The 21,572-nt window shown below is 49.2% G+C and overlaps 1 protein-coding gene across 1 annotated transcript in view; it reads left to right on the forward strand.

Moving 5' to 3' along the window:
- Positions 1-29: 29 nt before the first annotated feature.
- COG7 (component of oligomeric golgi complex 7) overlaps positions 30-21,572 on the forward strand; it is a 32,063-nt gene continuing 10,520 nt past the window's right edge. Inside the window, exons 1-13 of the mRNA XM_075899944.2 lie at positions 30-384; positions 1,829-1,977; positions 6,258-6,374; positions 6,544-6,712; positions 9,261-9,343; positions 10,083-10,205; positions 12,084-12,282; positions 14,126-14,253; positions 15,627-15,781; positions 17,207-17,323; positions 18,453-18,518; positions 19,897-20,083; positions 21,262-21,402. Of these exons, the coding sequence (XP_075756059.1) occupies positions 216-384; positions 1,829-1,977; positions 6,258-6,374; positions 6,544-6,712; positions 9,261-9,343; positions 10,083-10,205; positions 12,084-12,282; positions 14,126-14,253; positions 15,627-15,781; positions 17,207-17,323; positions 18,453-18,518; positions 19,897-20,083; positions 21,262-21,402 (1,803 nt within the window). The 5' untranslated portion in view covers positions 30-215. The remainder of the gene's footprint in view (positions 385-1,828; positions 1,978-6,257; positions 6,375-6,543; positions 6,713-9,260; positions 9,344-10,082; positions 10,206-12,083; positions 12,283-14,125; positions 14,254-15,626; positions 15,782-17,206; positions 17,324-18,452; positions 18,519-19,896; positions 20,084-21,261; positions 21,403-21,572) is intronic.

Raw genomic sequence — 21,572 nt, forward strand, 5'->3', positions numbered from 1 at the left:
CCCGCCCCCCCGCGCGGCCTAGATGGGAGGGGCCAGATCTGGGGGCGCCGCTACGGTGGCCGGCGCGTGGCGTTTCCCGGCAACCTTTGCGGCTCGTGCGGTTCGCGACGCATCCAATATGGCCGCCGCCGGCGGGGACAGCGAGTGAGGGCCTCGCCCGCCGCCCCTCCCCCCCGGGCCTCGCGTGGGGCGGGGGCGTCTCTGCGCGCGCCGGGATGGATTTCTCCAAGTTCCTGGCCGAGGACTTCGAGGTGAAGCGCTGGGTGAACGGCGCCTTCCGGGCCGCGCAGCAGCAGGACGGGCCCGGCCGCGCGGACGCGCACGCGGCCACCCTGGTCATGAAGCTGCAGCTCTTCATCCAGGAGGTCAACGGCGCCGTGGAAGGTGCGCGGGGGCGGGGCCGGGGGGGCCGGGGGCGGGGCTCGGGGGGCTGGGCGTGGCAGGGGGCGGGCTGTGGGTTCGGGGGGCGGGGCGTGGCGGGGGGCGGGGTGGCAGGGGCGGGGCCTAGGGGAGGGGGGGCGGGGAGGGGCAGGGGGCGGGGCCGATGGGGGGCGGGGGCGGGGCTTGGCAGGGGAGGGGGGGCCTTTGCGCGGGGGTCCAGGCCGGGCGCTGGATGCTTTTGGGACCAGCACGCGCTGTGTTTGCTTTCTCCCCCGGAAGCCGCGTGACCAGGCAGGGTCCCCGCACCACGCCCGGTGTGGGAGTGCGATGCGTGGATCGACCCGCCTTTGCGGGGGAGAGGGGCGCTTAATAATATGATTGTTCTTTGGGGGGCTTTGACTCTTCGTGCTGGTCTGCAATAGGATACGGGTAGGCGCTTTGAAAACTCACGCAGGACAAGAGCCATTTCCTGGTCATCTCGCTCCTGACCTGCAGCATCTCTCGGTACTCCAGCTCAATGGCTCTTCCCTTCTCTGTCCTCCTACCAGCCTGCCCCTGCATTGCTTTACATGCTTTGTCTACGCACTTACCAGAATCTCAGGAGATCCTCTCCAATATGCAGCAAATATCTGGTGTATCAGATTTTGAAATTCTAATTAGCTATACAGTAGAACAGGGCTACTCAACACATGGCCCGCAGCCCATTTGTTTGTGGCCCACAGTGCATTTTGGGTTTATGTGGGGCTCTACTTATGGCCCATGGGTGAGATTCTGTGAACACGGCCTCCACTGGGAACACGCTCCACAACAACGAGGCATCTCCCAGGCAGGGTGAGCACTGAAAGACACAAGCAGATTGGCTGGCTGGAACAGACGGGTACAGGGTGTCAAGGTTTCTAGTCCCCAGGGAGGAAGTACTGGGCATTATGTTAACAAAGCTATTTGTATATATTTGCATATATATTTTCACTTAAGTTGCGGCCCTTCGCATGTGTTGTGAGTATCATTGTGGCCCTCGGGGCTTCCAAAGTTGAGTAGCCCTGCAGTAGAACATCAGAGTTATGAATTGACTACACCTCATTTGGAACCAGAAGTATTCAATTAGGCAGCAGCAGCAGAGACCAAACAAAACAAAACCAACAACCAAGAAACAAAAGCAAGTACAGTATTGTGTTAAATGTAAACTACTAAAAAAAAAAGGGAAAGCAACATTTATTCTACATAATAAAGCTTCAAAGCTGTTTAAGTCAATGTTCAGTTGTTATGGTTCTTTCAAAAATTCACATTTGTTCTGCGTTACAAATAGTCTCCAATTCCAAGGTATTCATAATCTGAAGTTCTTCCTTATCTTGAATGCTGTAATAAAGACTTATTGGACACCGCACTCCTTGGGAAGTTTGTTCTTCTCTGGGATCCCTTGTCGTTCTAGTGCTCTTTGTTTCTGCAGAAACAAGTCACCAGGCGCTCCAGAACATGCCCAGAGTACTGCGGGATGTGGAAGCCTTGAAACAGGAGGCCACTTTCCTAAAGGAACAAATGATTCTTGTCAAGGAGGATATTAAAAAATTTGAAGAGGACACAGCTCAGTCAATGAAGGTAACTATTTAGTGAGGGGACAAGTTGCTTCAGATTTCCAGTAGCTGCAAAAGTTACTGTTGAGTGAACTTGAAGACTCCGTTTTGGTTCACGCACTCTGTTTTGTGCAGCAGCCTGAACTTTAGTAGATGCCGACAGGGAAGGGAAACTGATTTCCTGCTCTGATATTTTCCTTTTTAAATTGCTATTGTCATCCTGTTGCACTGGAGCAAGTTCTGAGGCTATGAGTAGAGTCCTGCAAATCTGCAGATATCTGCTTTATATCCATAGGCATCAGTATCTGCAGCTGTCAGTATAGATATCCACATCTCGTTTTTGCAGATATTGATGTGGGTACAAACTTTGTATCTGCCCAAGGCTCTAGCTATGAGATCCTAGATGCACGGAACCGTTATGCTTTTTCCAAGCACTGAAGGCTCCTACAATCTGGTAGCTTCTCTGAACTTCAGTTGGATTGTCTTCGGGCTCAGCAGTTTGATACCCTATTAGCTGCTTTAGATTTGTAGTACTTTTGCAAAGAAGTGAAAAGTTCTGGAAATACTGACTTTTTTCTTATTGTTAATGAGTGATAGTGCTTATTAACTTGAAGAACTAATAGAACTGTCTAAAGCAGGATGTAGCATGGGCAGACACAATATAAACTTCCCTACAGATAGCTGATTGTATCTTGGTCCTGTGCTGCATCATTCCGGATATTCAAGTCCAAGGCCTCTCTTATGCTGAAAATGATGCTGTCTGGTGGTTTTGTGATGTGAACAGATAGAGTAGGCTGACATCCCTAAAAGCATTTTCCTTGTTAACTCAGCCATATGCTGTGTACAGCTGGTCCCTGAGTTACGAACGCGTTATGGACCAAACACTTGGCCGTAACTCAGAATGGTTGTAACTCGGAACCCATTGAGTTACATTGCGACTGCGCTGTTCGTAAGTGTGGATCGCATTCATAACTTGGAGCCAGCATTTACGACCGCTTTGGTCATAAGTGCGGATGGTCGTAAGTCAAGGTGGCTGTAAGTTGGAGATCGGCTGTACTCAGAAGTGAGAGGCTAGTGCAGTATCCCTCCTCACTACCAAGACACACATGTTAGCAACCTAGACTACAGTTAGCTCTGATCAGGCTTATCATAAGCTTGTAGCATCTTTCGCAGCAGCAAGATACAGAAGCTTTGATTTTATGAGCTTTTTGGTGTTGGTGTTTGTCAGGGCTGTTCCCCACTCTGGCGCTCCGAGTGCAGAAGGTGGGGGCTGCAAGAGACCTTAAAAATGCCTTGCCTCTATAGACTTCTGCTTACAATTCCCCAAGGCCACAGATTCCCTAGCCTTGGGAGGTAATTGCCCCCACCAAGTGAAACAAAAGACCCCTTTCTTCTTGATCCCAGGAAGGAAGCACTTGGACTCCTTCCAGAGGGGTATCCTCAAGCTCTTTTACCACAAGAGAGCTTGGAAAAAAGTGAAAAACTGCAGTCTCTGGTAGCTGATCTCTCACTCTTAGGCATGCAGATAGACCCAGACTTCCTGTTTCCTTCCAGGACACACGAATCAAATCTTCACCTTAAAAAGGTGATTTTAGTAACAAAATCAAGAATATATACTTGATAAATCATACTCAGTTGCTAGGTGTTACAGAGCAACTAAGAAAAGAGCAGATTAAAACAGGAAAAAATATCATCTCTGGGCACAGCTTAAATAGTGAATGGGGGTAGGATTACCAGGTGGCTTTAAAAAAAATACCGGACACACTTGATCTCAAATGAAGAGGAGGGCCGGGGGGCAGGTAGCGGTGGTGGGAGGGGGGAGGGGAGTGTAGGACCAGCTGGGAGGGGAGCAGGGCTGGCTGGGTGGAGGAGGTGGTGGTGGTGGTGGTAAAACCGGCCGGTGGGAAGCCGGGCTGTCGGGGAGGGGCGGGAGCAGTGGGGCTGGTCAGGGGAGTGGGGCTGGCCGGCCAACGGGAAGCAGGGCTGGTTGGAGGGGGTCGGGGGGAACAGGGCTGGCCGGGGAGGAAGACCGGGGAAGAGAATCATCCGGCGGGGAGCAGGACTGACCCAGGTGCACATGGATCCCGGGGCACTACCCGTCTTGTGCACGTTCCCAGCGAAGCATGAGCGAGTCCGGATTCCCTCCCGCCCCAGCCCCGCGCCGCCCTCCCATAGTTGCGTGCTGCCTGTCTGGTAGACACGCTCACGCAGTGGGAACGAATCTACCAGGCAGGCAGTATGCAACTACATACTGATACTCCTAATGATGATAAACTTACCTAATTAGAAAATACCGGACATGTTATAGATCTGGTATTTTCTCAATTTGACAGAACCCTCAAATACCAGACTGTCTGGTTCAAAACTGGACACCTGGCAACCCTAAATGGGTTTTACTAAACAGCAAAATAAGGAAAAATAACCTGATCGCAACTACATACACGTTTCTTTCTACTCACGCTCTGTGCTGATCCATACTTCAAGGCCCAGTTCACTTCCACAGCCAATATTTTTTATAGGCATGGTAATTCTAATCACTGCATCTGTTCCCTCCGGCCCTTAACTTAGAGTTTCCATACAAAAAAAGCTGGCAAGGTATCTATATGCAATTCCAAGTTCAGTACTTTATCCCACTGGTTCTTCTGGCCCCCTGCCTATACACTTGCTGACTACCTAAGTTTAACCCTTCAGTCACCGGGTGCTGGCCAGCACTCCTCCTAGCCATCACAGTGCTGTGTTAATACTCATAGGCTACGTCGAGACTGGCATGATTTTCCGTAAATGCTTTTAATGGAGAAGTTTTCTGTTAAAAGCATTTGTGGAAAAGAGCGTCTAGATTGGCATGGATGCTTTTCCACAAAAGCACTTTTGGCGGAAAAGCGTCTGTGCCAATCTAGACACGCTTTTGCGCAAAAAAGCCCCGATCGCCATTTTCGCGATCGGGGCTTTTTTGCACAAAACAAATCTGAGCTGTCTACACTGGCCCTTTTGCACAAAAGCTTTGCGCAAAAGGACTTTTGCCTGAACGGGAGCAGCATAGTATTTCCGCAAGAAGCACTGATTTCTTACAGTAGGAAGTCAGTGTTGTTGTGGAAATTCAAGCGGCCAGTGTAGACAGCTGGCAAGTTTTTCCGCAAAAGCACATGCTTTTGCAGAAAAACTTGCCAGTCTAGACACAGCCATAGAGTCATTTTGCATTCTCCAGACAGAATGGACGCTGATTATATTGAGTCTAAACTCCAAACCCAGTGTATGTGCTTGTTCTCTTGTGACGACTCAGGAGTGGTCTGCTGAAGCAGAGGGGCTGATGGTTCGTTCACAGAGCTGTAGATCTTTGGGAACTGTTGTTTCTGCAGCTTTGGTGGCCGTCAGCCCACCCCCTTCCCCTTGGATCACATATCCCTATTATTGTTTAGTGCTGAGGGTAGACTGAATAAAAACAGCATTCCTCATTGTCAGGGTTCTGTGCCTGGCACGGAGATTGTGGAAGACACGGATTCCATGGTTTTCTGCAACCTCTGTGACTTCTGAAGCTACCAGTGGGGCTGACCCTGGGGCCGGTTTTCCCCATACACCTGCTGAATGAATTTTGTTATGTGCACCAATGTAGAGGTGATATGTCACACAAACAGAATCCATTTGGTGGGAGTGGGGCTGAGGGGTTCAGAGTGTGTGAGGGCTCCATGCTAGGGCAGAAGCTAGAGGTTCAGGCTCTGTGATGGGGTCAGCGATGAGGGGCTCAGGGCTGGGGTAGAGAGTTGGGATGTGGGTGGGGAGCGGGTGCGGGCCCTGGAGTGGGCAGTGGAATGAAGGGCTTGGGGTGTAACCTGCCCTGTGTCTATGGTGGGGAGACCAGGTTGGGCTCACTGGAGGGGCACCTATCCCCCGGCCATGGCAGGTTGAGGTCTGGGCTAGGTGGAGACTAGGAGACGGGTGCCTGTCTTGGCCACAACAGATGAAGGGCCTGGCAAGGTGGGGACACAGCACCTGCATGGTCAAGCAGCGTGCAGGGAACTTCGCTGCCCAGGCTGCTGACTGCAGGCCCCAGGGACAGTTACACTAGGCACTGCTGGAGCAGTGGCTCCAGGCTGCAGTCTGCAGGCAGCCAACCAAAGCAACCGTGGTCCTCTGGTTCCAAGCAGCCCGATGGAGCAGCCGTGGTCCTTTGGTCCCTGGCAGCTGGTGTCGGTGGCCATGGGCACGCCCCCCTCCAACAGTGGCCTCCTCAGACACCACTTCTGTCCTCCAAGATTTAGTCACATGTATTTTTTGTGAAAGTCCTGAACAGTTCCATCTATGTTTCAGGTCCTGGTGGAGCTTGACCAAGTGAAATCCAGAATGCAGCTGGCTGCAGAGTCCCTCCAGGAAGCAGACAAGTGGAGCACCCTGAGTGCAGATATTGAGGAAACATTTAAAACACAAGTAGGTGCCTGCTTGAAAATAACAGTCTATAATAACCACATTTTAAAAAATCGTTTTGGGTCACCTTTAAAAGGAAGATCTGTCTCTGCTTTCCAGATGTCACTATGGAGCTTAGGTGTTGGCATTGTGGATATTGTGTTAACAACCTCCTAACTTCCTTTGGTGACAGGATGTGTCTGTGATCTCTGCCAAGTTAACTGGCATGCAGAACAGCCTGGCGATGCTTGTGGACACTCCAGACTACTCTGAGAAGTGCGTGCACCTAGAGGCTCTGAAGAACCGGCTAGAGGCCATGGCCAGCCCTCAGATTGTGGCCACTTTCAATGCTCAGTCTGTAGGTCAGTGCAGCTCTGTTTCCCTTGTCTTCATTTGTAGATGTAATTACATGTAGGTGCTGCCTTCATCAGCAGAGAGAGTTGTGGTGCTCTGACTAGCTGGGGGGCTGGAAGCATGCTGGAGCTGTTTGCAATGGACTGGCAGTTAGGGACACGTTGAGGAGCAGGAGCACTATTTTCCAAGCACTATTTTCCGCATCTTCCCCCATCTTTCCTAAGTCCTGTTTGCTTTCTGGTTCTGTTCTGTTTGGCTGTGTCTACACTGGCCACTTATTCCGGAAAATCAGCCGCTTTGGTTTTGGGCCTGGCTTTTCTCCCTTTCTCTATCTTTTACACTGTCCATTATTTGCCTGGGAAATGCTGGTGGTTGTTTGTATTTCAGTAGCACCTAGAGGCCTCTCCTCTATAAGGATCATGCTATTGTTCTGCATAAACACAGACTGAGACAGTCCATGCTTCAGAGCACTTCTTTCTCATTTACAAGGCGATGCAGTGAGGGAGACAAGCAGAGGGAGGAAGGAAGAGGTTAATATGAACAGCTTACGTGCTTGAGTCCTTCATGAAAATGCTGATCTTTTTTCACATTCTTCCTCCTTTACTCACGTCTTTGCTTTTCTCTTCCCATTTCCCTTTGCTCTTTCTCTCTGGTTTTCTAGTCCAGTGGTGCGCAACCCGGGGCTGCCTTCCTCGGCAGGTGGCAATGCTTGGATCCAACCAGCCGCTTTTCTGGCTTCTCAGCTCGGCTTCCGACATACACATGGCGGGGGCGGAGGGAGTGGCAGGAGAGTGACCACGGCCCAACAATTAAAGGGACCGCTTCTGTTTTTCTCTCTAACAAATTCAGTGGCAGGGTTGCGAATGAAAAAAGGTTGCGCACCACTGTTCTAGTCCATAACATTAATTCTGTTTCCTTAGCTTCTGTGCCCCACTTGTCTCAGTATATCTATCTATCTTGTTGCCGCTCTTGATCTGAATGGCCCTTTCGCAGGCAGGTGCAAGTGCACATAGTGATGTTTGAGAAGGTTTTCTCCTACTTAGAATGAAGCCTGCAAGGAGAGCAGCTCATGGAAACAGTGTGATGTTAATGGGTCCCATAGAGGTTTTTTGCAAGTACACCATGTTGCTGTGATAGGAAACTGACAGAAGGTGGCGCTTTGGTACTGGACATGGATCCATTGCTTGGCTTAGCCAAAACATCCTGAGTAACTCACTTTGAGAAAAATACAGCCCTGTGTCTATTACCCTTTTAATGTTTCCTGTGGAGCACCCGGCAAACATACTTTTCCTTTCTGTTGATAGTATTTCACATGTTAGTCTGAGTTTTTGCTTAGATCTGACCCTGGAGATAGGAATACAGGGCAACAGGGGGATGCTGTGCTCTCCCTTGTACTGCTCTAGGGCAACCCTAGTTACTTGTGTGGCAGATTTAAGGAAGCCAGCAGAAACATGTTCCTAAATATGTCATTACTAACATTTCTGAACCCAAGTGGGTTTGCGGACAAAACCTTCATCACTGCTCCAGTAATGCAAAGGGAGGAGGGAGACTTTCAGGCTTTGAGTAAGTGATAGCTGGATTATTTAGTCAAGGTGAAGAGACAGCTAAGTGGGGTCCTGGCATCTGGGGATGTGGAACTCAAAACTGAGGAGTGCAGTTTGGGTTTACTGACCTAAGAACATAAGAACAGCTGTACTGGGTCAGACCAAAGGTCCATCTAGCCCAGTAGCCTGTCTGCCAACAGTGGCCAGCACCAGGTGCCCCAGAGAGGGTGGACCAAAGACAATGATCAAGCAATTTGTCTCCTGCCATCCCTCTCCATCCTCTGACAAACAGAGGCCAGGGACACCATTTTATCCCCTGGCTAATAGCCTTTTATGGACCTAACCTCCATGAAATTATCTAGCTTCTCTTTAAACTCTATTATAGTCCTAGCCTTCTCAGCCTCCTCTGGCAAGGAGTTCCACAGGTTGACAACACGCTGTGTGAAGAACTTTCTTTTATTAGTTTTAAACCTGCTACCCATTAATTTCATTTGGTGTCCTCTAGTTCTTCTATTATGGGAACTAATAAATAACTTTTCTTTATCCGCCCTCTTCTTTATCCGCCCACTCATGATTTTATAGAATCATATCCCCCCACAGTCTCCTCTTTTCTAAACTGACACATGCTCTGTTCTGGGGGATACTAGCTCTGTCTGAAAAGTGCCTCGTCTTGAGAGGATTCACTACTCTTAACAGAGGGTCTGGAGTTAGAAATGTTTTCCCAAGGGAAGTTAAAAAGCCTTCCATCACTTTGCCCCTTCTGGAATTTCTGTGTCCGTGGATTCAGAGGCAGCTATCTTGTTACAGGAAAGGAAGGATACACGGGGAGGTCTTGTCACTTTCTTCACATACTCTGGTGCTACATCACACACACTGTATCCAGACTCGTCTCCAAAGTGAAGAGGATGGATTTTTCTGCTTAATCCAAAGGACTTCTTTTGCTCAAGGCAGTACCTCTATCACAGTTTAGGAGGGTGACCTATTAACTAATGTTCATTTTCATTGTATTTAGATCAGGCAAAAGTGTTTGTGAAAGTCTTCACTGAAATTGATCGGATGCCCCAACTCCTGGCTTATTATTACAAATGTCACAAGGTATCTAGTTTGTCATGCTCACATTTTAATTTGGGGGAGTGAAATGTGGAATTGTTCCTTGGGTTTGCCTATAGGGGGAGCTACCATTCTAGTCATCTCACTTGTCCAGTTTGAATTTGAGGATGGTGCCTGTTCTCTTCCATGTTTAATCCACCTGAATCTTTTCCTGGTGACGATTACTCCCCACACAGGGTTTTTGGGAATAACTCTCCAAAGGAGTCTTCCTGTGTCTTCAGTTAGTGGGCCAGATGAAAAGTGAACTTGTGTATTCAAAAAGGTTTCCCTCTGCCCCAAGAAGGTGTTTGGTGGTTGCTTTTTTCTTCTTTTATGATTTTTAGTCAGTATAAACTTTTTTGTAACTCACTTCTGCTGAATTATGGGAACTCTCTTCAGATGGGATTGGTATTCTGGATGATTCATTGACCTTAACCTGATCCATCAAATCCCTATTATCAGTGGGCCTTGTGAGGATTAGCTTCAGGGCTGGGGCCTGCCAAATATTTCAACTGTTATGGGGTGGTATTAGTTTCAGTCTCATTTATGAGTGAAATACCAAGGTTAATTAAATCTTCGGATAAGCCAAGAAGGGCTTCCCGTTTTAACGTCTGAGTCCTCTTGGGTGCTGAATGATAGCAGGCTGGCATGGTCAAATCTGAGGGGTACTGCCTTTGTGGAAAAGGCAGGTCTGAGTTGTCAAAGCCTGATTCTGTAGCATGAGTGACTTTTATTACCCCTGCAGGTGCAGCTCGTGGCAGCCTGGCAGGATCTGTGCCAAAGTGACTTAAGTTTAAATCGGCAGCTGACTGAACTGTATGATACTCTGCTTGGAACATGGCACTCACAACTCCAGTGGGTCACGCAGGTATAGTCACTCTCCGCTAACATCAGCGCAGTGCATGGGAACACAGTTTTCCAATTCCCATAAGGCTTAGAATAATTGACCAGTTCACAATCTCATTTTGTGCCTCTTCACTAAAGACTTGGAGCTTGTTTTCAGGATCCAGCTTATCTGCTGTCACAGGAAGATTAAATGTTTGACTCAAGACCAGTGGCAATATCACTGTATTGCTTCTGTTAAAGCTGCTCTATCTCTTTCATCTGTATCGTACATGAAATCTAATTTGTCAGTGTTTCATTTTGCTCTGTGGCAAAACATTTGAAATACCTGAATTTCATTATCACCTGACCTAGAGGAGGCCCTGGAGGGATTGCTTGACTAATTTGTGGTGGTTTATGTGTGAATTCTGCTGGAACCCTTCAGGATAGTGCAGCTTGAATTTGTAAAGGCAGAGCTTATCATACTTACACCTGGCTCCTAAGGAATTAGCCTCTCTTCATTTAGTCTGACAAATTGCGTTGGACATTTGAGCCTGTCAGAGGTTTCTCCCATGAAGGGTAGCGAAGGTCATTATCTTTCGGGTATGAAGCCTGGAACAAGGGCTGTGGCCTTTCCTGCAAGGATCCCCAACCTTACTTTGAAATCATGTCTTTGGTATTTTTCCTGCATAACAACTGGTTTTGAATGCCAGTTCAGATGTTAGCTAACTATTCACTAGCATGTGTTCTAGCTGTGAAGGGCCTTGCCTTCTGGGCCAAAGCTCATGTCACCCAGTGCTTTTCTCCCCAGTCTTCCTGCACTGCCTCTGCTAGGAAAACCATTTTTTCCTTTCTTGTTCTACTTGCTGTCCATGGTCTTACTGCTGTGAGTTGGATACTGGGTTATAGGTCCTGACATGGCACTGCTGGTGGCTCTGTAAGTACCTAGAGAGAATGGCTGACCAATGATGATGTTAAAGGCCGCAGCAAACAAAGATGAGGGGAATGCATGTGACTTGAAGCTGGCCTTGCCCTGATCTAAGGGTATCATTTCCGAGCTGGTTCCAGGGCTAGAATGCCGTGTTTCCCAGCTCTCTCTTGTGCCCATTCACACTGGTCACCTAGCTGCTTCTCATGGGATTCTTGATTCCATTTCCTTTTGTCTTTCACATTCTGTTTGAAGACAGAGTGTGTTACTGAACAGTTGCCCATTGTTTGTCCTCCATTGATTCCAGCCTCTGCTCAACCTGATAGACCCTCTGTGGCCTTAAAGCACTCTTCTTGTCTGGGCTCTTTAAGTGACAACGATTAACTCTGCTTGCTTGTCATTTAGTCAGGCTGAGTCCGCAAGGTTCCTGAAATCTCCTCTCCCCTTGTCTGGTAACATTTGGCTTTTCAAACCGTTCCCCATTAGTGTTAGTTGGGATTGCACATGCCCAGGGAGGAGCCAGTGGTCTGTCAGTTAACCGAGTGCACAGTTCTTGATATGCCACACAATTGCCTCTTCATTTAAATGTCATCCTTGGGGCAGGTTAGTGTCTTCTGCCTTGTGCATTGTTTCTGGGGGCTTCTATGTGGCTTCTTTTGAGTAGAGAGACGAATATTTAACCTGTTAGCCAGTGGGGGCTGAAACAGCTCCCTGCCTGTCATAGGCACGGGGCTGCTCCGCCCTATAGGGAGCCTGGCGCAGCCCCTGCTGCAGTGGGGGAGGAGCTCTCCAGCTCAGCAGCAGGGGCCCCCACTTCCTCTCCCCTTAATTAGTTAACTGGTTAACCAATTAAATGGGATTTTTATCCCTACTGTTGACAGGTTGTTAAGCTGGTCTCAGGCTGGTGCTCTTGGAACATGCTGGCATGGGGAGGGCTTCTGTTTAGGGGCTCAGTTGACACACATGCTCATGCTAACAGCTTTCTTGTTCATGCAGGTATTTAAGAACCCCCATGAAATTGTGACTGTGCTGCTGATCCAAGCACTAGGAGCCTTGGTGCCATCGATTCCAGTTTGCCTCAGCACTGCAATGGAGAGAGCCAGCCAGGAATCCAAGCTACATAAGCTGCTGGAGCTGTATGACACCACAGCCCACTTTGCAAGAAGCTTGGAAGTAGCAATGCTGTCTAACTTAAGTAGGGGCTCTTATTTCAAATAGTCTCAGACTTCATGGTGTTTTTATGTAACCTTCTGAACAGCCCTCAGGCTCTGGGGTTTATTTTTTTGTGTGTGGAAGGTGCTTCCACAATGTAGGACTTGGATTTAATCCACAATGTTTACGGTTTACATAATGTTTGCACTCATATTTGGGGCAAGTTATATATATATATATTGACACAATCCTTGCAGTGTTTACTGAAGCAGAGCTATTTTGATACCTTGCTACCTTGTGTAAATAATGCTTAGCACTTCCCTTTTACAAACACTTTTGTGGGTGAATCACAACATCCCTGTAAGATGAATCAGTTTTATTCCTGTCTTATAAATGGAGAAATGGAGTCAGAAGATACTTGACTTGCCTGATGTCATATGGCAGTAACAGCTCAGGAGTTCTTGGTTTAGACCTTGCTACTTTAAACAAGTTCTCCTGATCATTTGCTTTCTCAAACACTGCAAGGGAAAGTGTGCCAGAATGATTTTCACTGCAATTTAAAAATATTGTGGAAACCTTTCTTTTGGTCTTAGATGTTATAGAAACCACGTTTGGCCAAATTAAATTGCTAAGCCAAATTTTGTGATTTCTGACATCTTGTTTATGTTTAGTGCCTAAAAGTGTGCTGGTCAGAACAAAGTAAAGACTCTCTCCCAGCCCCAAAGCACTCACAATCTAATTTTAGACAGAAACCCATGAATGATTTATGCAAACCATTGGAGGTAAGGGAGGAAGGAAGGTGAGTTCACATAATGAGACCATATGATTATATAGGCTCAGCATAATTTTAATTTGTGAATGTTTATGGGTTTATCTTAATTTGGCACAGCATCCCTTCAGAGAGTGTTCAGGAAATTCACGTGTTAAGGTTGATGGGTTATCTTTTAATGCTGCATTTCCTGCCTGTGTTTGCTTTGCATCGTGCTCCTCAGTTATTTAAACCCAGTTTTAGTAGATCACATTTAATAGCTGTGCCATTCCAGGAAGTGTCTGTTTTTCTGTGCTTGTGTTCTGCTTTTCCTTGAAAGTCACTGTGCACTCTTAACGGGCACTTGCCACATACTGGTCTTAATCGGGGTGAATAATAAGTACCATAGACACTGTACGGAAGGAACTTGTAGAGAGGAGGCCAAAGCCTGTAAGATGAGGGAATAGGAAACCAGTTACTGAACTGTTGAGAGTAAAAGTTGGATTTGTTATTTGCATGTTACCCTGCAACAAGGTGGCATGGTCTAAAAGCAGCACCCAAAAGCAGAAGCATGCCAGGAATGGGGAGCTGAATGGCAGTGGTGCGTTGGGTCACCTGGTTCACTTTCAGACCCGATCAGGAGTGGGCGAGGCTGTGTAGTAGTCTACGTGAAATGGGTTGGGATCATTCGTTTTAGGTCTGGTTGCAGACTGTTCTTCCCTTGTAGAATCTTTGATAGGACACAAAATGAGACTATGCCCTCTTTAGGCAGGCACACGTCACTTGATTTCAGGCAGATTCCCTTGTCTCTCTGCAGGTTGGGATGGGTGATAGCTGGCTGGAAGTCTCATGGCTCCAGGTTGCTCTTGAGCAGCCAGGAATATGGCGTAACCGTTTCCTGCTCTACTTGTTGAAACAGAACACCTGGGTATTAAGGAGCCGATAGTGGTGATATCCCCATTTGTTTAAAAAGTTAGCAACTCAGTTTAAAGCTGCTAAGCCAAGTTTCAAGGTGTTTGTGCCCATGGCAGTGCCTCTCAATGAGCACAACTCATTGAACAAGCCAATCATGCTGCTTTAAGGCCACCTTCTAGCAGTTCATTTATTTCTTCATAAACTCCTTTATATGTCCTTGCAGAAGAGCATAACCTGGTGAAAGTGATGGAACTGGTAGAAGTCGTGCATGGTCCTTATAAGCCCTACCAGCTCCGGTACGGAGACCTGGAAGAAGAAAATCTCCTCATCCAGATCAGCGCAGTGCCTCTGGTAATGTATGGTCTTCTGCTCCAGCAAGTCAGTAGTAATCAGCAGATAATTGAAGGCTGATGTTTATAAGTAGTTTAAAGCATCTTTGTCAGAGTGGTTGGAGCCTGGATTTGCCTAGCATCTTCCATCTGCAATTTCCTTTGATATCTTTGTTTTAATTAAATCTTGCTGTTGTCACGTAAGTTATAAAATTAATTCCAGCACCTTTGCCTGCTCCCGGGCAATCCTCCAGTCACCGGTGCTTTGTGCATCCAATGCAGGGGAAACCTTTGTGATAATCACTCAGCTTCAAGCCCCCAAGAGGTTATTAGAAACAAGGAAGAAAACCTGCGGCTTAATTCTGAGATCGCCTTGTGTCTTTGGTATATGTGTCCTTCAGTCGGGGTGAGCGGAGGTGGGATATTGTGCTAGGCACTGTACAGACTAGAAGATGGTCTCTGCCCCAAATTCTTAAGCTGTAGGAGGTGGGGATACCAAACCACTGCAAGGAGGCAACAATGACGGATAGTTACATAGATTAGCTGTGAGAATTCCTGCCTCCTCTGTTGTTTTCTTACCATAGACTGCATGGGTGGGAGAGGGGCAGGGAGTTCCCTGTGGAAGGATCTCCTTTAGCAGTGTTTCTCAGCCTGGGGGTTGCAAGTGCTGGGCCGGCTTTAGGAAGTGGCAGGCTGGGCCCTGTGAAGCTAAATTACATGCTTCAGCCCTGGGCCCGGCCTCCAGCCTTGAACGGCAGGGCTCGGACTCCAGCTGAGCAAGGGGATCAGTCTTTTTTCTTACAAAGCCCAAAAGGGATTGGGAGCAAAAAAGGTTGAGAGACGCTGTCCTGCAGGAAGGGTCGGTCAGTGCCTTCGTCTGGAGTGGCGATGGGAGTAGGAGAGGGCAGCCTGACTTTCAGCCTCCTACGCAGAGATGCAAACAAAGGAGACTGCTAGCCTCAGAGAACTCCACAGTTAGATGTTGAGGGGGAGGGATCCGTGTTGGTTTACGTATCCCCCTTGCCAGTCTGGGTGTTACAGCAACTAGAGTGTGTGATCCTAGTGCAGGGGTGGGCAAATCCCAGCACCCGTGGGCTAGATCCAGTCTGCCAGGGTTAGCCCTGGGTGGGCCCCCACGCTGCCATAGTTCCCTGCAGCTCCACAGGTACAGGGGATTGCAGCTCCTAATGGCTGCAAATCACCATCCATACCGGGGGAGGCGCAGGGAAATATAGCCACAGTGGCCCACCGGGGGCTAGCCCTGTGAACCGCCGCTGTTTTATTGCCCACCCCGTCCTAGCGTGTAGCTAACAGACAGGCCTGGTACGGTGTAGTGCTGCAGGGACACTAGTGGAAGGAGGCTTGGGATCGACCTGTGTATTTCTTGTTGTCCAGGAGCATTGGGAAGTAATTGACTGTGTCCAGGAACTGAACCACTCGGTGAACAAACTCTTCAGTCTGGCTTCTGGAGCCATCGACAACTGCATTAAACTCACCGATGGGCTGGGTGTTTGTGGGCTTCTCAAGGCACTGAAAGCTCTGTTCAAAAAGTAAGACATTTTTGGTGTAAATGCACTGACCCCTGGCGAGTCAGTGCATGGTGGCTCTGAATGCAGCGGGGGGGAGCCTGAGGACTTCGGTTTGTGATAATGCCATGTTTCTGTTGACGCTAGGGATGAAAGTGACTAATTGGATAGTCGACTAGTCGCTTCTCCCCCTTGCTGCCTCTATCACAAAGATGCTGGCAGGAGCTGGCTTAAAAGTGGGTTCCCTCCAGCTCGGGGCGGGGGAGGAGGGGAGAAAGGGCGCAGCAGCAGCGTTCCAACTTGGAAATGTACAAGGTCCCCACTGGGGCTCTTGCACATTTCAAAGCAGAAGTGCCCGCGTGGAGCCTGGGGTCAGCGGGACTCCCCACCGGCCCAGGCTCCACACGGCATTTCAATCTTTGTACATTTCAGGGGCTGAAACACACTAGTCCTTATTGACTAATCAAATAGTCGATGGAAATCCCATCAACCGTTCGATTAGTTAATTACTTGAAATTTGACATCCCTGGTTGTCACAGCTTGTGTTCAGCATAATCCCTTCCCTTGTGCTCTGCCACTCAACTCAGTCAATAAGAGGCCCCAACTTGTTTGTTTCATGAAAAATGGAAGTGAAACATGACTGGCGTAAAACTCCCCATAGCTACCATTGGTCTGAATTTTCACTGATAAAGTGCTTCAAAGCACTTCTAGGAAAGAACCACTTTCCTAATGGGAGAGGCACGTTTGGCAGGAGAGCTTACACCTCAGTGGGAAACGTGTATTTGAGGTGCACAAGTGACCTTCCACTTGTGGTATTTGCTGCATAGCTTCCTTGGAGCGTAATGAGCAGCAATAATTAAAGGCAATGTATTTTTCCTTATTAAATCTATTATATAGTTCCATTTCTGACAGCATTCCAGTACTGATTTCCTCTATTTATCCTTTTTTGCCCTGGGCCAAGGCAGCTACTAACCCTGCATAAACTAAGCCTCGGCGTCTGAGCAATATTGGTTCTGGGGGGAAGAGCCCTGTTCTGCGAGCGGGGGAAAGCAGTACTGGTGGAACGAGAGGTGTGAAAGCAGCAGTAGCATCAGACTTTGGCTCCGCTGTTCTAGAAGAGATGCTATGTTCTTATGTAGTCGTGCTAGTAATGGCAGAAGTGCCCTGCTCAGACCTGCATGATCACAATGGACCCGAGTCCCTTAGATGCAAAGCTATACTATGACTTCAGGCTGCTCTCACTGGTGCTCTAGGTGCCACCCTACCTCCACATTAGGCCTGGACCTGCCACTTCTAGCCTGCAATGTTGGAGGGGTTGGCACAGAGCACGGAATATCTCCTTTGTGCTCCTCTTTGTTCCAGTGATTTGGTTCTTTGCCTGGGATGAAGCGCTCTGCTCATAGCCTGAGGTCTTATTTCATTGTCCTTTGCTCCGTCTCTTTTACGTAGGTATGTGTCTGACTTCACTACTACTGTGCAGTCCATAAGAAAGAAGTGCAAACTGGATGATATTCCCTCAGACTCCCTCTTCCAGGAAGACTGGACTGCATTTCAAAACTCTATCCGGTAACGTGACAGTGTGAGCCAGGTTCATGGTGCAGCGCACACTGAAAACAGGGCTCTTGAGAAATGGCACCATGGCCTTTGGTCCTGAGATCAAGCAGGTTTTTAGGTGAAAATGGAAGGGGGCAGAAGAGGTCATTATTACACCCGGTTTTCTTGGGCTACGGTATTTTAACTTTTTTTTCGTTGTTGCTTAAGACTCCCTCCCAGAAGTGTGAAGAATCCCCGCTCCCATTCGCCAGGGCTTAGAACTTTGTTCTTTTTGTACCTTTGGCTAATGCTGAGTTTTTTTGCCCACCCTTGGTCTGTCAGTTCCGAGCAGAGCTGAAGTTAACTAATGGACTCGTCTGTGGCAACAGCTATATGAAAGCTCTCTGATGTCTTCCCATGCAAACAACCCCTCTGGGGAGCATAGTTGCTGTTGTGGGAATGTTCCTACCCTGACAGCTGCTTCACAGCCAGGCTCTTGGGGAGAAGGGGGAGATTTTCCAAAGCATCTCCTTAGTAGAATGGAGACTTGCTAAGTTCTGAAAACCCTAACAAACCCCAAGGCAGTTGGAACCTGGAGTCTGTGTGTTTCAGGCCATAACCATCGGAACGCTCAGGGAAGGGACATTCCATATTCTAGGCCTCCAGTGTGATCTGCTTTAAAGGGGGTTTGACATCAGACAAGTGGGTCTCTGATGGGACCCAGCTAGTTCAGATTCACATGGGGCTATGTTTGCCTGGCATCTAAGTTAGTGGGAGTGCTAGTATAGATTGAGCTCTAGGTGGCTATTGGCAGTTTAAATGCTACATTGACTAGTTCTGCTCAGAGCAGGGCACATCACTGGAACTAGTAGCAGCCACTACATCTGCCCCAGTTGGAGCCATGGGAGAAGTGTTGCGGAGATGAGTGCATGCAGACCTGGCTACATGGCAACATCACTAGGAGAGAGTGAAGATATGAGCATCAAGTTAACTGCCAACCTGACAGAGTTATTGCTGCCACGGGGAGAGCGCCCGCTAGTCATCCAGTGATGAACGTTATTCCAGGAGACTTGTGTACTAAGGCTAGATGGTGTGAGGGAGACACTGGGACCTTTGTGCTGCTTACTCCAGTTTCACAGTGTTTTGTTGTGTTCCCTCCCAGGATAATAGCTACTTGTGGTGAGCTCCTTCGGCAGTGTGGGGACTTTGAGCAGCAGCTAGCAAACAGGTAGGAAATGCTGGGGTTACCATGCAATCTGTATGAGTCTAGCTAATTCAGAGGTGCTCCGTCTGCACGGAGGCTGCAGGAGTGTAAGGGCCAATGAACTTCCGGAACGCTCAAGGAAGGGACATGCCATATTCTAGGCCTCCAGTACGATCTGCTTTAAAGGGGGTTTGACATCAGACAGGTGGGTCTCGGATGGGACCCAGCTAGTTCAGATTCACATGGGGCTATGTCTGCCTGCCCTATGTGGAAAAGTAGTGACACAGTCTGGCCACCTTGGTCTCCTCGGTCGAGATGCAAATGTGCAATAACGGTCTCTAAGGGAGGAAATAGCTTGACACGTGATGGGATAATAAAACAAAGCCGGGCTTTCTAAAGAGGGCTGGCTGGAGTAAGAGCAGGTGCTGGCAGAGTGAGGGAGTTTAGATACTTTGCTGTGTGGAATTGAGGTCCTCACAGCTATCCCAGGGAGGCAGGAAATGCAGCCAGTAAAGTTCCACCTGCTGCTGCAGGTGCGAAGCTGCTGAAGTTCTGATGAGCAGTTGATTGACAAGTCCACGTTTCAGGAGATTCAGGAGCTAGGTAAATAATCAGGCTACACCCAGAGCATGTCCTGTGGAGCTGGGGCTTCTGCTCGTTCCTCAGGGCGTCTGTAAATCCCCAGCCAATGGGAAGGGGAGTTGCAGTGTTGAAAGAGTGGCTTGTGGGGGAGCAGGCCAGGGCTGCTGTTCAAGGCTGCCCCAGCTCTTCGCCCTTCAAGGGTAGGAATGGGTTTGTGGCTGGGTTGTCTCCCGTCCTGAGTTTGGATTTTGGAGATTGCGGCATGTTGCAGGCTTATTACTGGAGTCCCAACAGATACCTGGAGCTGCAGCGTGCCCTCCCACTGCCACTTGGAAGCAAGTTCCTGCTGCAGCTAGCTCTGTCTGTGGAACGGCCACCTTCTTGCTGAGACGTTCCTTGGGGCACGGAGAGCGCTCTCGGAGATTGATGCTCCAGGATTGGCTGCTGGGGCAAAGGGTGGGGGGGTCACCAGGGAGCATACCTGTTACCATTTCTGCCCGCTGTGGGAGGGAGGGTGTGCAACTTGGTAGGGCCGAGTGGACTAACCACAGGGCCGGGTAGAGGCTGCTTCATTTGTTTGTCAAAGGGAAAAAACTCTGGAGGGCAGGGGCCCTGCTAGACCTGCTCTCTGCTCGGTTCTCAAGCTGGAGCCTGGTGTGTCAGGAAAGCTGGTGATGCTCCTCATCAGGGACATGGGAGGAGATTCCAGGCTAGGCTGGGGCAGGCGCCATGGAGGAAGCTCAGGATTCCACTTGGAGCAGCCCAGGGCCAGCGTTAGTGCCGTGTGCTCGTAACTTTCAGTCGTGTTCGTTGGTTCCAGGATTTTATCCAGCGCTGGGAAGTATCTGTTGGACTCCTACAGCCCTTGTAGTCTGTCTGGCTTTCAGGATGCCCCCTCTGCAGAGAAGAAGAGCTCAGTTAAGAACCCCTGGCAGGAATTCAATTACCTCCTTAAGGAGACGCCGTCCGAGTACGCCAGCCTCATGGAAACACTCCACACCCTGAAGGTAGGAGCGCAGTGCTGCTCGGGGCACCTCGGTGCCAGGACACTCTGGCAGTTGGGGCCACTGCGTTGCCTCCATAAAACCGGCCTGTTTGACTGGGAGGAGTGTTCCAAGTCCTCCCGACACAGCCAGTCCCTAAAGAATGAAATGTCCGCAGCCGGGAGGCTCTGGGCTCCCTCCTCCTCAGAGACGCACGGAGCTCTGCTTGTGTGCGGATGAGATCTCCTAAGGCAAGGGCAATGGAAAGTTGTGTTTGAGGGCCACCTTGAGCTCCAGGTGTGGTCATTGTCTTTCCAAGACTTTCTCAGCAAGTTGCACTCTGCTGGTGAACCCATCCTGAACTGTAATTCTGCATGTGCGTTCATCCGTGCCTGTGTGAGCAGGGTACAGCGACTCCGCTTATCTTCACCACAGATCTTAGTTATGCATGTTTGCCTTCATTAGATCGCTGGTAATAATAAAGCGAAGGCTCTTTGTTCTGTCGTCTTCCTTTTCCCAGGGTGTTCTGAGCACTTACGTTACATGTAACTCGTGCAGCTCTATCCTCAACATTACGCATTTGACCTGTGTAGAAAAACTAGTCATGTTTTCAGTGTTCAGCCTTCTCCGAATCAGCGTTATGCAAAGCCATTCCTTGATGCCTCACAGCAGGGTAGTTGCTTGTGCCCTTTGACCACGGTCATCTAAAGGTCATGTTTGTATTCCTCCTCCTCATCTCTGTGGCTTCCTAAGAGCTCTGGTGAGCAAATGGAGTCTGTTATCCAAGGTTTCTTGTAGTGATTGCCTGGCAGAGAGCATCCAAACCTCTGTGCTGTTGCCAAAGGAGTTTGGCGGACCGGAGAGACTCTTGGCTGGACTGTGGCTAGCGAGCCTGGATTTGTACTGCGTGGGGCGTGCAGAGGGCGGGCATGCTGCTGTGCGGGAGCGCTGAGACTCAGCCACAGTTGCTTGTGGGGAGTGCACACTGCAGTGGCAGCTCTTCCACCTTTCAGCAGGTAGAGCCGTGCTCCCCTCCGTGCTGGCCCGGTGCCACCCTTCCCTGCCCCTTGGGTAGGAAGGGGAGGTAATGCTCTGCACCCTTTGTGCTGCGCCCACTCAAAGCCTGCCTTTCTAATATTTTAACCGAGGCCTCCTAGGATCAGCTTAGCACACCCGTGTGTCCCCATTCCCTTCTGTGCTAGGAGAAAGGGACGAGTAACCACAACCTGCTGTCTGCATCTCGAGCTGCCCTCACCCACCTCAACCAGCTAGCACACCAGTTGGCATTTGACTCTGTTTTCCTTCGCATCAAGCAGCAGCTCTTACTGATTTCCAAGATGGAGGTAAGTTCCCTTGATGATTCCACTGATCCAGCACAGCTAGTGGGGAGGTCCGGCATGGCTATCTCCTCACGCTTCATAGGCGCCAGGGACTAGTGAACGAAGTTCCCTCTAAGCTGCACAGCCACGCGGTTTCCTATTAAGCCCCATGCAGAGGGACTCAGGACTGCAGC

The sequence above is a fragment of the Pelodiscus sinensis genome, chromosome 15, assembly GCF_052426305.1.
Source record: "Pelodiscus sinensis isolate ZL-2025 chromosome 15, ASM5242630v1, whole genome shotgun sequence".
NCBI lineage: Eukaryota > Metazoa > Chordata > Testudines > Trionychidae > Pelodiscus > Pelodiscus sinensis.